This window comes from Rhizoctonia solani, chromosome 2 (genome assembly GCF_016906535.1).
Source record: "Rhizoctonia solani chromosome 2, complete sequence".
Classification (NCBI taxonomy): domain Eukaryota; kingdom Fungi; phylum Basidiomycota; class Agaricomycetes; order Cantharellales; family Ceratobasidiaceae; genus Rhizoctonia; species Rhizoctonia solani.
In genome coordinates, this window is record NC_057371.1 from 1622519 (window position 1) to 1638614 (window position 16096).

At 47.5% G+C, this 16096-nt stretch overlaps 9 protein-coding genes across 9 annotated transcripts; 5 read left to right on the forward strand and 4 right to left on the reverse strand.

Annotated features, from left to right (window-relative positions):
- Positions 1–145: 145 nt before the first annotated feature.
- On the forward strand, positions 146–751 carry RhiXN_05130 (uncharacterized protein; the record flags this gene model as incomplete). The annotated part of the gene is made up of 1 exon (XM_043324946.1): positions 146–751. The coding sequence occupies one exon, from the start codon at positions 146–148 to the stop codon at positions 749–751; it is 606 nt and encodes a 201-aa protein (XP_043177365.1).
- Positions 752–2343: 1592 nt separating this feature from the next.
- On the forward strand, positions 2344–3237 carry RhiXN_05131 (F-box-like protein; the record flags this gene model as incomplete). Its single annotated transcript, XM_043324947.1, has 1 exon — positions 2344–3237. The coding sequence occupies one exon, from the start codon at positions 2344–2346 to the stop codon at positions 3235–3237; it is 894 nt and encodes a 297-aa protein (XP_043177366.1).
- A 124-nt stretch (positions 3238–3361) lies between these two features.
- RhiXN_05132 (uncharacterized protein) lies at positions 3362–4477 on the reverse strand (the record flags this gene model as incomplete). The annotated part of the gene is made up of 5 exons (XM_043324948.1): positions 3362–3466; positions 3521–3826; positions 3876–4095; positions 4144–4207; positions 4264–4477. 5 exons carry the CDS (start codon positions 4475–4477, stop codon positions 3362–3364), a joined length of 909 nt encoding a protein of 302 aa, XP_043177367.1.
- Positions 4478–4810: 333 nt separating this feature from the next.
- On the forward strand, positions 4811–8266 carry RhiXN_05133 (uncharacterized protein; the record flags this gene model as incomplete). Its single annotated transcript, XM_043324949.1, has 7 exons — positions 4811–5278; positions 5334–5482; positions 5601–6416; positions 6473–6604; positions 6658–6770; positions 6823–7396; positions 7444–8266. 7 exons carry the CDS (start codon positions 4811–4813, stop codon positions 8264–8266), a joined length of 3075 nt encoding a protein of 1024 aa, XP_043177368.1.
- Positions 8267–8535: 269 nt separating this feature from the next.
- Positions 8536–9140, reverse strand: RhiXN_05134 (ribosomal protein L37e; the record flags this gene model as incomplete). The annotated part of the gene is made up of 5 exons (XM_043324950.1): positions 8536–8597; positions 8638–8775; positions 8828–8914; positions 8967–8973; positions 9138–9140. 5 exons carry the CDS (start codon positions 9138–9140, stop codon positions 8536–8538), a joined length of 297 nt encoding a protein of 98 aa, XP_043177369.1.
- Positions 9141–10643: 1503 nt separating this feature from the next.
- Positions 10644–12573, forward strand: RhiXN_05135 (peptidyl-prolyl cis-trans isomerase, cyclophilin-type protein; the record flags this gene model as incomplete). Its single annotated transcript, XM_043324951.1, has 13 exons — positions 10644–10650; positions 10700–10727; positions 10777–10850; positions 10899–11012; positions 11062–11127; positions 11189–11212; positions 11261–11288; positions 11334–11486; positions 11536–11624; positions 11678–11772; positions 11827–11930; positions 11986–12409; positions 12463–12573. The coding sequence occupies 13 exons, from the start codon at positions 10644–10646 to the stop codon at positions 12571–12573; spliced, it is 1317 nt and encodes a 438-aa protein (XP_043177370.1).
- Positions 12574–12825: 252 nt separating this feature from the next.
- Positions 12826–14003, forward strand: RhiXN_05136 (ubiquitin-conjugating enzyme; the record flags this gene model as incomplete). Its single annotated transcript, XM_043324952.1, has 9 exons — positions 12826–12852; positions 12901–12982; positions 13033–13046; positions 13097–13189; positions 13243–13292; positions 13351–13375; positions 13426–13454; positions 13506–13650; positions 13707–14003. 9 exons carry the CDS (start codon positions 12826–12828, stop codon positions 14001–14003), a joined length of 762 nt encoding a protein of 253 aa, XP_043177371.1.
- Positions 14004–14130: 127 nt separating this feature from the next.
- On the reverse strand, positions 14131–14956 carry RhiXN_05137 (thymidylate kinase; the record flags this gene model as incomplete). The annotated part of the gene is made up of 4 exons (XM_043324953.1): positions 14131–14554; positions 14613–14721; positions 14777–14869; positions 14926–14956. The coding sequence occupies 4 exons, from the start codon at positions 14954–14956 to the stop codon at positions 14131–14133; spliced, it is 657 nt and encodes a 218-aa protein (XP_043177372.1).
- A 260-nt stretch (positions 14957–15216) lies between these two features.
- RhiXN_05138 (thymidylate kinase) lies at positions 15217–16002 on the reverse strand (the record flags this gene model as incomplete). Its single annotated transcript, XM_043324954.1, has 5 exons — positions 15217–15267; positions 15319–15438; positions 15491–15534; positions 15591–15875; positions 15936–16002. The coding sequence occupies 5 exons, from the start codon at positions 16000–16002 to the stop codon at positions 15217–15219; spliced, it is 567 nt and encodes a 188-aa protein (XP_043177373.1).
- Between the last annotated feature and the right edge of the window lie 94 nt (positions 16003–16096).

Consider the following 16096-nt stretch of genomic DNA (forward strand, 5'->3'; position numbering starts at 1 on the left):
TGTTTCTGACTCTTGGTCCTTGCGTGCAATGCAACTGAGAATTGTACTCCTGGTCAACCATGCTATGTATCCGAGTCTAGTAAAATCTGCTTACTCAACGGTTGTTCTGAATTCCATAAACGCAGTTGAATCATTTTTTCGCACTATGGAGACTTCGTCTTATCTAGCAGGGTTGGTTGTAAACCTGTGGATTGCCACTCCTAGGCTCAATCAGTTTGACACTACCAATCATCCGGATAGAGGAATCGAGACCAAGATTTCCACCATACTTTCCAAGGCCAGAGGGCTGAAACGGGTGGCAGTACCGCATGAATACATACCCCGAATAGGTTTCCCTCGAGTGAAGCACCTAAGTACTTCAAACGATCTCTTTCCGCCGGCTATGCCCGCTCTCACTTCACTAGAGATTCTCCATATCCATGGGCTCCCCGGACGTAATTGTGTCAACACAATCATATCTAGATTTCTCGAACTCCGGAGCCTGATAATAGACGTATTCTCTTCAGAGTCCGATTCGGATGTCTCAGTGCTTTGCGCCAGGATGGTGTTACTGTTCCGACAACGCTTAAAGAAGATGATCAAGTTGAAAATAAGCGCGAATGCCAGCGTGATCGAAGTGCTAAGGACGGGACTGAAAAAGACATTGGAGGAAGATCCGAGATTATGTTTGTCTGAGCGGTCAGGGGAGTTGGGAGGGGGATTAGCGAATCGGCCATTGCATGATGGCTGGCTCATGGGATGTGAGCAGTAGGACGATCAGCATTGCATTGGTGAGTGGAAGTATCTTTTGCGGGCACGCTATATTGATACGGAGCGACTCGGCTCACTTAGGAAGTCGATAGTGGGCTCTCTTGGTTAAATTACTTAGGCCATTCACATGGCCCCTAGCACTATAAATTATGATAAAATACACCACAGGACATTATGCATTACTTGCCCAACCCACGGATTGTCATTTATGTACCATTACAAACGTTCCACACTCAATGCTAGCACAATGGCATGAAGGAGCCGCTCAGGAGTGAGAATTAGGTATTAGATTCCCTGTTTTGGCAAGTATACTATTTGAATTAAAAGCTTAGTGATACTCTTGAGATACAGAATTGACCTCACTCTGCCATGGCAATGCCATGCTTTGGAGGCGAAGTACTGGTTCTAATAGTCACCTATGAACGAGGGTGCTATCCCCAATGGTAAATTCTAACGTGAGTCATGAAAATAAGCTAGTAAGCGACGTAAATTTTATAAGCTAAATTCCACGAAGAGAATGACTATTTGACGCTTTCGGCGAGCCCACGACAGCCAGAGTACATCTATTAGCAGGAAGAATAGGCAGCGACCCCATTATCTCTTGGCTCATATGAAGGGGGCAATAAAAGCCTAGGTTTATGAGCCTTGCATTAACGGAGGCAGTTGTCAACGAGATAGAGTCACATACACAAGGCAAACGTGTCGCCATAGCTATCGGTCTCATGCCAAATATGTATGGTTATATGCGGCGTTTTCTTTTGGATTTTCCCAGTGGAACATATTCATGATTCACCGGTTGAAATATATTACTCGGTATTCGGGAGCACACGACCGAGTATAGTTCCAGCCTTCACTCGCTTGGCTATTAGTTGCGACGACTGTTTCTCGCTTGAAGTGGTACCTGTGAATATACTAAGATCACTCATAAGAAAAGAAATGAACAACCTACAACTTACTGAATAGGCCAGTATATACTATGCGGAATCACATCCTTAAGAAAGCTGGGAAGGTATTTGAAGCCCTGCCGCGCTTTCACCAAATCCAACCAGAGGCTCCAAGACAAGAGCATACCATTAAACCCATCAGTGTTACCAGAGGAAAGACCTCGTATGCTAGATCGTCGACAGATGCTAGGCTAGTAGTGTTGGGGTATCGAGCACGGTTATGAAGAACGTCCAAATTAAGCACAGGTCAAATGGAATGGACGTACCTCAATAGGTTTTATTAGCATAGAATTGGAATATTGGAGGCTTGTTTTAGTAAAACAACTGTCATCGTTTGGCGTTAGTGACAATGCCTCGTGTTTTGAATTAGGTCGTGTTAACAGAGTGGTTTTCCTCAAGCAGAATTGACAGATGACAAATGACGTTATATGCAACTATAAGGCAAACACGAGGCTTATTGGAGCTGGTTTCACCTACCACCTTTCATTCTCGTCTTAACTTAGGTTTTTCTTCGTACCATTAATATCACCTCCTTTTGTTTAAATACCTAGTTTTAGGTAGGGGGTTTATTACATTGTAATTCTCATAATGTACTCGGGAACTCATGTCTGAAACTCCTAGTGTTCGCGTTTAGTCTATTCTTATAACCATGCCAGGAGCTCAGACCAACAACGTTAAAGGAACAATGATTCCTTCCGAGATCTTGATCATGATATTAGAACATTCGGTCTCCTCATTACTCCCTTTCGACTCAACTAATCGGAAGGCACTTGCTTCGCTCTGTCGAGTTAGCTGGGAGGGTTACGAAGTTGCGACAACCCACCTTTATCATACCGTTATACTGTCGGAGAACTGTCCTCATACTGGTCAACTGGCCCAATTCTTACGTTCCGTGACTAGTAATCCTTATCTAGCCCATAAGGTTGTAAATCTTTGGGTTGGGGATGTAGAGTTGAATACCTCACGTCCTGGGCAAGTAGCAAAGAAACAATGCACCGACCAATTGCAGCTCCTGGCCATTCCTAGTCTGCCTCGCCTCCAGCGCTTTGCTGTTAACGGCGAAAATCCGTCCGTATGCTGGCAACATATTACCCCAACACACCTAACGATATCAGACTTGAAATGCCTTGATAGGCCAATCCCAACGCTCCGTACACTGCACTTAATCAACTCACTCCTCTCTATTGATGCTATAGAGGCCGCGCTCAAAGGGTGCCCTAGCTTGCACAGCGTAATCTTCGAAATTACAGAGCCTTTTTCGGATCGCTTAGACCTCATGACGCTTATGCAACTTGGGATCGTTGTACTCAAGAACGTGCCACACTTACGCAAGTTGACGTTTCGGATCGAAAACTTTTGGATGCTCCATCACACGACGCGTATGTTGCCAGAAAGGCTCGAGGAAGAAGGATTACGGGAGTCGTTAAAAGGGAAAATCATTGCAACCGTATGGAGTTGGGAATTAGGAATGGACTTTTGTAATATTTGGATGGCTAATAGCCACAAACAACGAGTAGGGAAGGAGCACAAGATTTGCTATTGATATACTATAAAATAGTCAGGTAGTACATAATGATACTGTTACACCGCATCATATATCTCGAAGCCGAGTGCGCAAAAACAACAACCCCAAACCAACAAAGATCGTTTCAGTTAGTATGGTGTGTTCATTGGGCGTGGGGATTGGGCGTTTGTGTTGTTGTCGGCCGCTTGCGAGGGTCGGTTGTTATTCGCCTCGCTAAGAGCGTACTGACTTCGTCCTTGAACTCAGGCTAATTCGAGGGTTTCAGAATCAAATAACCAAAGGCGAGAATGTATAGACAAACCTGATCCAGATACTCCTGATGTAGCCTCATAGCATCCTCTCTATTCCAATTATTAGCAACCAAAATGGAATCTTTATGCTCATCTGCTGTCTGGAGGAAACGGGCAACCTTCACTTGGCGAGCTTCACTCAACTTCTTCCATGCAGCATAGCTAGTTGGAATTTGGTCTTGTTTTCGGGCTTCCGCTTGGGCGAACCTTTCTGCCTCCTTTTTTCGTCCAATGATCCCAGCGCATGTTTTGATAAACGAGTGATCTACCCGTTCTATAACATCAAATTGGTGTCGGGCATGACTAACCAATTCCTTCTGTATGCATGAGTAAATTACGCTTAACTATTTCTAACGACCAACTCACCATAGGATGTCCTTTACTCTTTGCATTGCTGGTGGCTGGTGGCTCGTCCACTCGCAGTAAATCAACATATGTGTTTGCTCTTTGCTTTTCTGCAAGCAACACAGCTGCTCTATGCACACCCTCGTAGTGAATTTTGGTTTTCTCCCTGGCAATTGTAGTGTAGTCTGGAATAGTCGGCGGCGTGTCACCTGAGCGACTGAAGCTGCGGATAGATTCGAGGCTATAACAACATAAGTAGAGTATAAACAAAGCGGAGTTTTTGTTCCACCTTCCAAGTGAGGTTTGTCCATGGGTTTGTCCGAGTTTCAGCAGCCCTTTTAATTGATCTTTATCTGACTCGTAAACATTGGTGGGTACAGGACCAAGTCAGGGTTCAATAAGTAAATACCTTCCAATGGATGATTAAATACGTTTCCGGTCCTTCTGAATGCACCTGATTGCTTGGCCTTATCCCCCCGAGTAGTGTCGAGTCGTGACTTGACATGAGGGAAACCTCCTGTTCCTAGGACAGAGCGAGTATCGTCCGGAGATATTGGCGTCCTTGGTGTCATAAATGGTAAGGAACCGGCATACGATTCAGGTGAACCATGTGGGACGGGCATGTCTGCAAGCGTGGCGGTTGAAACTTGGAAGTCACCAATATACATGAAAGGGAAGGGGAGACAAACGCCAGGCGCTTAACCCATTGAGTTGGGTAATGTCATCATGCGATAGATACGTTGTGACCTCGATGGGGCTGGCTGGACTTGATAGACCCTCATTTACAGCCCACATTGAACATTATATCTTTCTAGACTAGATCCTCAGACTGATAGCGAAGCCTGTCCTTGTTGAGCGGTGAGTTGCTTTTCTATCTCATCATGCGCGAATACCCGTTTGGGCGCAAACGTAATCCATGTCCATTAAATTAGCACCTGTATATCTCTAGGACACACATGCCTAATAAACAAGATTCGAACCTTTCCACCATCTCACTGGGCCAAACAGGGAGTGCCAAGATGCAACGCACACCATCGCATGAGAGCCTTACCGCCCATCCGCTGTTGTCGCCTCCTCCTAGTCAATTGGAACAAGACACCCAACCTACCCCTCGATATGTCCCTTATACGCCACGTCATCGCACTCAACATAGTTCATCTGTTCCCGCCACCAGCACCTCCCCTCAGCCGACCATATCAATTTCCAACTCCACATCGAATCCGTCGTTCCAGGCTTCAGCTGGCTCCTTTGGCGTAACTGGCAGATTGCAACTACAGAATCTCAAGGCGGAAGCTCAAGCTATCGGGTTGGGAAATGAATCTGTTGGTTGGGCTATCCTTGAGAGGCTATGCTCCAGCGTCCCTTATCCTGAAAGCGAGCGGCCTGAATGGGATGAGATTTGGGACCTACTGACCAAAGGCCAAGTAAGCATATGCTGTATTGAGCGATTAACCAGACTTTAACAGCTTGTTATCTCAGGCAACTATGCTGTTGCCCAGCGAGCCTCTGCCTGGAAATGTTGCTATCACCCCCGATTTACTACGTGATCATCTCGCCCTCTGCGGCCCCCCCAACCAAACCTCATCACCCATCGTTACCGTTTCTGGGGTACGAGGTACTTTACAAGGGTGTGTATTCAGTGAATCTTGCATCCCAGTCTCAATTAACTGGTTGCCCATAGTACAAACATCGCTTTTCGGAGTTTGATGAACACAGCTTCAATCAATTTTAAGTCACTGCTTTCAGCCACAACTCGGACAACTGCCTTTGCGTCTTTGCCTCCCCTTCCTGTTCCTTTGACCACCTCACCAACCCACCTTATCCTTCAGCACAAGTACAAGGCCAAACACCCTCTCTTCCTCTGCTTCCCCGACCAGTCCAGCCACCACCCTTGCCGGCTCGCCCTGGTACGACGGCTTCACAACAGACTCGCCCCTCCAACCCCCCACCTCAGTCCGCCACTAGCCGCCTAAATCCTTTCGCATCACTCTTTGGGTCAGCACGTAACACTCCTACACCTACGCCACCTCCAATTGCGAATGTAACACCTACACCACTTGCACCTCCTCCACCTAGTGACACAGGCTCAGCGCGGTCTTCAGTTGATCTGACCTCGTCCGAGGGGCCCGTAGTGGCAGCATATACAATTGATCGACGGATCTCGAGAGCTGCAATTGCCAAGGAGGCAACGCGCGCAATTAAAGGAGAGATCAAGTCTGTCCTTGCTGTTCAAGGCGTTCCTAGTTGGGTAAAGGATCGAGTGGTCGCCTTTGTGAATCCATTGCTGCCTATACCAAAAGCTAGCCGTCACGCGTCGAGCAGTGGATCAAAGATCCCCACCCCAGATATGAGTTCTCCACAAGCTTGCTCTGATTCGATACAATACTTTTTAAGCAGCATGGAGGACGAGTTGTTTGCTTATTTTGGGAGCAAGAAGAAAGAGGATCCAAATGCAGACGAAAAAGCGGCCACAGATCGGGCCAACAACGAAGAAAAAGAGAGAAAGATGAGGGAAGTCATGGAGAAGGTCGAAAGGGCTATATGTGCCTTGTTCTACGATAGGTAAATGGTTATGATGCGCATATATCTATCGTATTTCTCATCTGAAATCACCATAGGCTATTCCGCCCCTCGACCTCTGACGATGCATCACACGATGACGCGCTTTCGAGCCAGATTGCATCGCTCAACATGCTTGACTTGGGTTTGAATCACCTTGGAGTTGAAGTCCCAAGTGGTGCTGAGAAAGGGTGAATGAGGTAATCAAAACTTGCGGGCAAGGTATATCTGGTCATTAGCAAAGGAAAGGGACGCCTATTGATTCTGGTGCAGAACTCCAACGGCTCAGCCATCCAGATTGTCGGTCCCCTGCGGAAAAAGCCGCTGTATTTGTAGCCGCCAACCAAGCTATCGCAGGTAAGTACTCGCGAGTTAATCTATTATACCAGGTTTTCATATTCTTCTAGAGGGCCTATCACGGCTTCCCCCATTAAGGTTAAAATCAGAAAACGAAATGGCGGAAGAAAAGACACCAACAGCATCAACATTCAAGGAACCCAGCGCAAGCCCATCCCAACCAACGCCCGAAATAGTTATGTCTCCCGACTCCGACCCCAAGCTACTCCCTCCGGATTTGAATGTGTCCCCACAACCGATTTCCGATCCTCTGAGTACACCCGCTTCCCCAACCATACCCTCTCACCAGTTTCCGACCAAGTCTCTAAGGGAGCGTCTCCTTCGATGGGTCCTGGGCTCGTATCCCAAGTAGCAGACAGCACCGCATCCCCATCGCCAGCGCCCTCGATTAATATTCAGCCAACGCCTGTGTCTTCTGATGTGCTCTTGCCGGTCATGATATACGCAGTGGTAAAGACGAACCCAAATCAATTGGTCTCACATTTGCTCTACGTGCAACGATTCCGCTCACGCTCGGTTGGGGGTGAAGAGAGTTTCTGTCTGATCAACTTGATGGCCGTCGTTGAATTTTTGGAGAATGTCGATTTGGCGGTTTTAGGTCTCGCGTCTTCAGAAAAGGTTATGAGGTACGTAGATGTTTCTTGATAAGGTGCCGTTTCTGACTTCAGCACAGCGTCGCGGATCTCACACCAATTCCTCTGGCTGAAACTGTTGAGTCAGCCGCCTCGGCATCTCACCATCCTCTCGATATTATTGCGGCTTCTATACGACTACGAGGCAAAGTCAACCAAGTAGGCGAAATGGCTGGTTCGGCAGCCGGAAAGGTCATCCTCGGCGTGATGGATACATCTATGCTAGCTATTAAGGGGCTACTGGGTACTGACAGTAACCCCGACTCAGGTCATCGCCCTGGCTTCGGCCTACTTCGCAGAGGATCTGGGTTTTCGATTGCCAGCGTAAAAGCGAGTCTCCCCGCAGTTGGCCGGGGGACACCTCGCGCTGATCCAGACACTATACCCCAAGAGGGTCAGCAACTTATTGAGGTTTCGAGTCGACCGGGGTCTCTTAGGAGCGTGCAGATGGGCGACAGCGACGAAAGTAGTGGCACTTCATCTTCAAGCGGAAGTGAGGATGATTCGAGCGGCGAAGAAGCGTCTGACGATGAAGGAACGCGTGGAGCCGATGCACGAAGCGTACGCAGCTTTAGCTCTATGCTCAGCAGAGCCTCCAAGGATGAGAGAAGGGATAGGCCGAGTTTACAAGATCGCCTCGCGAATATGTCAAACCTCAGCAAATTCTCAAAAAGTCCCCCAGGCACTGGCCTACGGAAACCTTCTCCCCGCCTAGACGCCGGACCAGCCTGCTTGTCCCCGGTGCTCCCTCCACAGCCGATGCACAGGTACCCTCTCCTGCTAGTAGTATTGCCCGCGCTTTCAGATTCCGCCCCCAAATACTCGCTTCCTAGAGTGCTCGGTCGACGATCTGAAACTATCTGAAGTGGCCGAATTATTAGCCGAATACAAACGAATTGCTACGGGAATGCAGGCGATTGGCGGATTTTCGAATTGATGTAGACACCCATTTCTCGGTCAATCGCACATGGTACTGTTCCTCCTGGTTTGAACATGGATAGAGGAAGAGCATAATGTCATAGCAAATCTTTCCACACAAATGACATGGACAGCATACATGTAAGTTTTGACACACCAGAGTGATACAATGAATATCCCAAATACGGGCTAGCTGCGAATAAATGATCGAATGCTCATTCCTCTGCAGTCTTCTTGGTCTTCTTGACCGCGACGGTGTTCTCTCTATGTTTGTTCTCTGAGCACAATGCATATAAGTACCAATTCCATGCACTTACCGGAACCCGTTCTTGAACCTCCTCGAGACATGCTTGAGGTAGCGCATGCGGCCAGTACCGTAGTCTTTCTCCTCTTGGCCTTTTGTCCCCACTCGTATGACCTCAGCTTGGCAGAAGGATAACCACATTGACCACAGGCTACGAACGCAATATGAGAGAGCTGTCAGGGATACTCCGCGATATTACTTACTCTTGTGTTGGCGGTGGAATGCACGGTTACCGCATCGACGGCAGAGAGTGTGCGTCTTGGTGTGACGCTTACCGAAGGAGGAGGTACCTGTTTCCACATGTAAGAGTCGTGGATATTTTTCTGTGCTGTATTTACTAACCCTTGGTCTGTTGAAAGTGAATATTATCAGCTTATTGTACGAATTAAGTCCATCCAAAAATCCAACTGGCACACGTCGATTCTCCATCATTTACTTCGTTTTTGAGCGCTCCATTAGAGCATGTGCATCCCGTAGCCTCTATTTTCTGCTAAATCAAACATTCAGACTTACCATTTTGTCGTATGTCTTGCGGGTTTCGTTGACACTGCGAGAATATTTGCTTCCGAGCTTTCGGGCGAACCCCTATCACGTGACTTTATTCTGCTCTATTTAGCACTCAAGGGGGTGGGGCAAGGCGGGCCGAGTATTCAGATTCTAATTGGTGCCATAGTAGCATCACCACGCAAGATCAGTTGAATTTGCTTACTATATACTATACGAGAATGATTATAGACTGTTCGCGATAAAACCATTTATTTTATGATGTTTCGATCACCCACAGCCGCCAATTTACTCCTAGCTCAATAGCATACATAGCTACAAACACATGATAACAATTGACGCTTGATCGATTCGCTTTGGAGATGCATATGACGCATATTACATTACCGATTGGATAGTAGCATACAACGAGGTTTACACCGATTAATCAAATCTAATGCAAAGTTCATTAAAGGGTAACAGAATGAACACTATTCGGATGGATAGGTCGTGCGATAGAGATCTAGCGCCTTGGCAACAACCTCACGGTCACGCATAGGTCAAGACATCTAAGACCTGATTTGCATCGACAAAGCGGGTTTCGTAGTCTTCCGAACCTATCTGAGTTCCCTTCTGGTGTGGGCTACTTTCATCGACCTCTGCGACAAACCAAAAGATAGTTTGACATCCTTGGTAGCCACGCGTCGCAGAAATACTGCGATAGGTTCTTTGGCCCCAATAGCATCTGTTGGTTGGTCCTTCACAAACACATCGGGAGGCTGTGCTCTAGTCCTCATATTCAATGGAAGGAACGAACATCTGTGCCCTGTTTCTGCAACACCAAATCAGTCGTGGCGACCACCACTAGCAGCAATTGGCCGGGGGCGCTTACCCTCATATGTTTCCCTAAGCGCAGTTTCTTCTATGCTTTCATCACGATCTTTACGACCTTTGGGGAGTATAAATCGATCCTCCTTTGGGTGATATAAAATACAGACTTGGAGGGCTGGGAGCCGCCGAAGGAGCACGCAGCCTGCGCAGATCACAAACTCATCGCTCACAAGCACCTCAGTGGGGGAACTAGAAGCTGCCATCTATGTACGTGTCTAGATTGTAGATAAGAAAAGAGAAAGATCAGGTTTATGTATCGCCCCGCACGGCACGGGGCCGTAGGAGTGGGAATGCAAGCTGTTCCGGTGGCGATCCAAGGTCGCAATGCCGATAGAGTGCTAGCCCAAATGATTCCTCGTTCACGTGACTTATAGCGCCGTTTGTATTCGCTGGTCTAAGCTGTTTTGAATTGCAACCACAGACTGATCGGACATGGCCTTGCCTACAAGCGGGAAAGTGATTATCGAGACGAGTGTGGGGATATAGAGGTGGGTAGTTGAGAACTATTGCACGCGTTGTTATTCATGCTTCGACCAGATTGAATTATGGGCAAAAGTATGACATATGTTTTAGCAAGAGACATGAGCGTGACTAGTTTTATGATAGGAGACACCCAAAACATGCAGGAATTTTCTGGCATTGGCTATGGAAGGTGTGTCATTAAACGTTTCATGTGGTACCAGCGTACTCATATATTTTAGGCTATTATGATGGTGTCATTTTCCATCGGTACGGCGGCAACCTGTGTCGCTGGAGCTGAACTAATTCGTTGCTCCAGAATTGTTCCCGGATTCTTAGTCCAGACAGGAGATCGTACAGGAACCGGTGCAGGAGGAGAATCATTCTACGGAGGTGAGCCTTGTTTTCTATCTATATTAATCTCACTAACCGAACTTTCAGAGGTGTTTGAGGATGAAATTCATCCACGACTTAGGTTTCCACATCGAGGACTTGTAGCAATGGCGAACAATGGGTCTAAAAATACCAATGATTCGCAATTTTTCATTACCCTTGGTATCAAGTTTACCAATTATCAACCTACCTTCACTGACACTCAATTTAGACCGAGCTGAAGAGCTACATGGCAAACATACCCTCTTTGGGAGAGTGGTAGGGAACACCATATTCAGTTCGTCAGTTTTCTCTTCTTCCGGCCAGAGTATTGAATTAATGACTGATTTATTGGCTAGATGTGCTTAAGATTGGACAAGCCGGTAAGTTTTTGGTCAGAGTCGAGTTCGGATATGCTAACTGGATCTTAGAATTGGGCGAAAACGAACGGCCACTTTAGTAAGTTCTCGAAAGACTAGGCGGAAGTGAGGCTAAGTTGGGCAGTCCTCCAAAAATCAAGACTGTTCGTATCATCGACGACCCATTTGGGGATATCGTTCCTCGAATCACGGCTGCCGAAAAACGTGCGCAGCAGATGGCTAGGGAGAATGCTCAACGGGCGAGAGAAGAAGCGATTCGCAGGAAGGGCGCTAAGAAGTTGGTGTTTCCTAGTTTGTCTAAATCAATAAACTAACCAGGGACGCAGAAACGTTGCTCTGTTGTCGTTCGGAGATAATGCAGAAGCTGAGGATGAGCCTGTAATATTCACCAAGAAGAGTCTGAGTCGACCCGATTGTGAGTTGTTGGCTACTTACATATTTGTGTAAGGCTAATTTTGGCGAGTGCAGTGGTTGATAACCCAGATACTCGCAGTGCGGTAGCCGTCCCTGAACCACCCAAACCGCGCACCAAGCCTACAGAGTCGGTTCCTAAACCTACACAAGTAAGTACCCAGCTCCCGTATCGCGGCATCTAGATTGAGCGCTTTGTATCATAGGAGAGGGTAGAACAAGATGACTCCGGTTCCAAGAAAGTCGACAATAAAGAGGGCGACCTCACATCTATAAGAAAGAAGCACAAATCCGAAAAAGATGCTAAAAAGTAGGCCCCTTTTTTCTGTCAATTCTAGGGCCTAATCTTAGTCCCGTGAATTCAGGCAATCGGAGAAAACTGAACTCGAAAAGATGGAGGAGGCCGTTCGTAAGATTGCCCGCCGACACGAAGATTCTGATAGTGAGAACGAGAGGGAAGCCAAAAAGCCTAAAGGGCCATCACAGTTGGAGCTCGAGCTTGCCAAGTACAAGAAGGGGCGAGGTGATGGAGGAAAGAAGGGCAAAGGGAAAGGAAGGGACGAAGGCGACTTGTTGGCCGCATTGTCGAGCTTCAGGGGAAGGTTACAAAAATCTTTAGGTGATGAGGATGAAGATGGAGATGTGGGTATGGAAGATGGGCCCGAAAGCAAGGAAAAGGCAGAGGGCGAGCAGCCAGAAGAAGTAGACAATGATTCCTCATGGATTGGACATAAACTCAAATTCGCTAAAGATGACGGGTCGGAAACCCGAAGAGCTGAGCACGAATACGTGAGTTGCTCGTCTCTAACTGGTTCGGGCAGAGCACTCATATATCTGCGCAGGAGGTCATCGATCCTCGTGCGAGGAGCAGCCAAGCGAAGATGGAAGAGCGAGAACGTAAGGCCAATAAACGGTCTAATATCGGCCAGGCATTCCAAAAAGGAAGGCGTTAGTTTATATATAGGCGCTCTATTTCTTATGTATTTTACAAGCCATAATCAACTGCAAGTTATCCCAGAATAGTAGCGAATCTGGGGACACGACCCCTATTCCATGGTGATTATGTGATGAGATTCCACGAACGCTGAACTCTGCACAGCCTCAAGTTCTGTCTCCACCACCACAAGGGGGCATCTCTCGTTCCGCCCCATCGCTCGTCCTCGTCGTCTTGCTCTAGGAATAATACACACTAAAATCGATTGATTATGGCATCCAAACCCGCACAGAAAAGGGTAAATACTTATAATATATAGGAATGGCTGATGTTCATGGCAGTGTAGTTGTCGAAAGAGTTTCTGGAGATGCAACGGTCTCCACCTCCGTTCGTTTGGGCTTCACCGGAAGAAAAGAATATTCTGCACTGTACGTACTAAACCACATACTTTTGTGCTTAGTCTTATAGTTGGTCATAGGGAACTTCATTGTAGTACGTCTTATCATTGATCCGCGTGGACATCTGCGTATTTTCTGTGACAGCGAGGACCACCCGACTGCCCGTATGCTGGTGGCGAATACCATGGCCTGATCTCGTTCCCGTCCGACTATCCATTCAAGCCCCCAGGTATCAAGGTATTTGCCCCAACCATGTCACCTATCACGTCATTCAATCTTCCCTTACTCAGATGTACACTCCATCGGGCCGCTTCCAGCCAGACAAGAAAATATGTTTCAGGTGAGTGGCATTTGTTACCCGAATTCTATTAGATACGTGTCTAATTCAGTGCTTGTAGCATGTCCGATTTCCATCCTGGCACAGTACGTGATCCGTTCCCATGCTGCAGCAACACTGGCTGACGTTTGAGTAGTGGAACCCGGCATGGAGTGTGGCGACAATGTATGTTGTTCTTGTAACTGGTTTATTACAGTGACTGAGCTTGGCTTTCAGTTGCACCGGGTTGCTGTCATTCATGCTTTCAGATGAAATGACAACAGGTTCGGTAACATCGACCGACACCGAGAAGCGAGATTTTGCCATACGTAGTCACGAGTGGAATCGCAAGCAAAAGCGCTTCCGTGATGCGTTCCCAGACGTAAGCTCATTAACCTTCTCGGTGATCGTGATGCTTACAATAAGTTCCATATCTAGTATTGTGGCGAAGTCATGAAGGATCTTCCGAATATGGGCGAAAAGGATCGAGGTACCGCAGAGGAGAGTGCTACGACAGAAGAGACTTTAGCAACTGCTGCTATTCAGGCTCCGGTGGTTCGTTCTTCTGCTCCTACAGTTGCTAAAGCCCGCACAGTGCCGACACCCGGTGCTGCTTCTGCTGTTGTAGGCCAAGCGGTAGCGCCGCCATCATGGCGAGAGACTATATGGGAGAGATGGCGCTGGGGTATCTTCATCCTGCTTGCAGTCCTTGTGTCAAGGTTGTCGAATGTATAATGCTACTTAATACTTGGGTTCTGTACTAGCTTGCTATCTCCAACAATCGTTCGTTGTTTCTCATATGGTATTCCCTCTCTTCAATTGTACTTCCTTTACAAGCTCATGTTTTTAATGAATTTATGTGTTATGCGCTACTTATGCGGTTTGGCCACATGGTCTCCAAATCCTCTTGGAGTTGGCCCTTGATTAACGGCCCGATCCTATTCCATAAATCTTCTTCCACCTCTCCCTGAGTCCGATTCGCATCGACGACTTGCCATCGCTCCTGGACATCTTTCCCGATTCGCTGGAAAGTCTGCCTCACAGCCCTCTGCATTTCTTCATTTTCATATCGTTCCTGTCCGTAGCCTCCACGTTGCTTTGCAACTTCGGGTGCAACTTCAAGGAAAAATGCAGCATCAGGCGCGGGGAGGCCGACATCCGGGCTTAAACACCATTCGTATGATAGATCAGGTTTCTGTTTAGCTGCGGAGAATGCGAGACCCGAGTACGCATATCGGTCGCAGACTATGGTCGTTCCTGACTCAAGGAGCGACTTGATACTTGATCTGTGCTCACGGGTTCATTGACCGTGTATACAATAATCGACTTTGGGCCAAGACTCACGCGAGCTCCCAACGATTGGCGGAGAACAAAAGGTGGATCGTGTGGTCGTCTACCTCTGCTTTGGATTGGAGGTAAGCGTCGATGAGTTTGCCGATCTCGGTTGTCCTGTCTGTGTGGAAACCAGTAAAGCGCGAGGTCGAATAAAAATAAATACTTTGATTTACCTGGGAATTTGATGGCCTTCACGGGTTTACCCTCTCCCTCAATCCGAGAAACCATCCGCGCACATTGAGTCGACTTGCCCGACCTATCCAAGCCTGTCAATGAGCGTAAATATTGGCTCGCTAAGGCGAGTGTCGATCGTTCTCATTACCCTCGATTACGATAAACGCTCCCCGCACCATTGTGGGGGGTTGGAAGATCAGTGCGGGTGGTGATGTTCGAGACACGTGCTGGATTTTTATACGTTGGTCGACGCGAAGATCAGTTCAAATACAAGTACAAATTATTGTCTGTTTTATCCCAAAACAAAGGCAAGAATAGAGAACACGGTATGTTTGTCAACAAGATGTACGGATAGATGGATAGGCGGGATGGGAAAGGAAACTATAAGTTAGTGTGAAAGAGCGAGGGAGGGAAGGAGTGGTGGAGCACTGGTTCATGTTCATTCAAATGCATAATTGATCGCTTCGCGACAGGCTTCGGATGCTCGAGCCTAATCTATACATTAGTTCAACTTGAGGTAGGGGAAGAATGTATCTCTCACCCGTTGACCGTGCTTAAGGAGGCCACTCCTGGCGCTAAAAGTCGAGTTACAGGCAGGACAGATTGGCTGATCGATCATGAGTTTGGGGACCTTGAGTATTGGTTGAACTTTGAGGTCCAGCTGGTACTATGCGTCAGTGGCTATTTTTCTCAATGAAATCGTTCAGACTCACAGAAGATGGTTTTCGTTTCCGGTTGGTTGGAAGAGGTGACAGAGCTGAATCAAGTGCAAGTGTTAATGCTCGTGGGCCAAATTAACCTGATCAACCTTACCCCTTCTGTCGTTCATAAAATCAAGCACGTCTGGACGAACGACGTTATCGCGCCATAACGAAATTCGACAAAATGAGCGCTCAGGCAACCCGACTTCAAAGGTATCGATCAGCCCATCGACCTCTGTTTCGTCGGGATTGTCGGTGCATTCATCGGTGGCGGCGGTGGTTGTAACTGGTGATGTGTTCGCGAGGATGTCGTCCACTTCATCTGAGCTCGCATCACTATTGCTCCACAGCAATTTCGACAGTGCGTATGCGTCCAGGAAGGGTGAGTCACTTCGAGCTAGACATGATAGATGTCAACCATAAAATAAATAAATAAGTCATCCAGTAACCAACTTACCAGCACTAGATCTTCCGCTCATGGACAACGGATTCAAGTAACCGGCAACGGGCCAAGGGCGTAACATCTCTCTCTAAAGACGGTTCGCCGAGCACCGTGGATCGATAGTAGAGGTGCCGCCTCAAGACCACATGTTCTACTTGCCTACTGCAAGTAGTCGT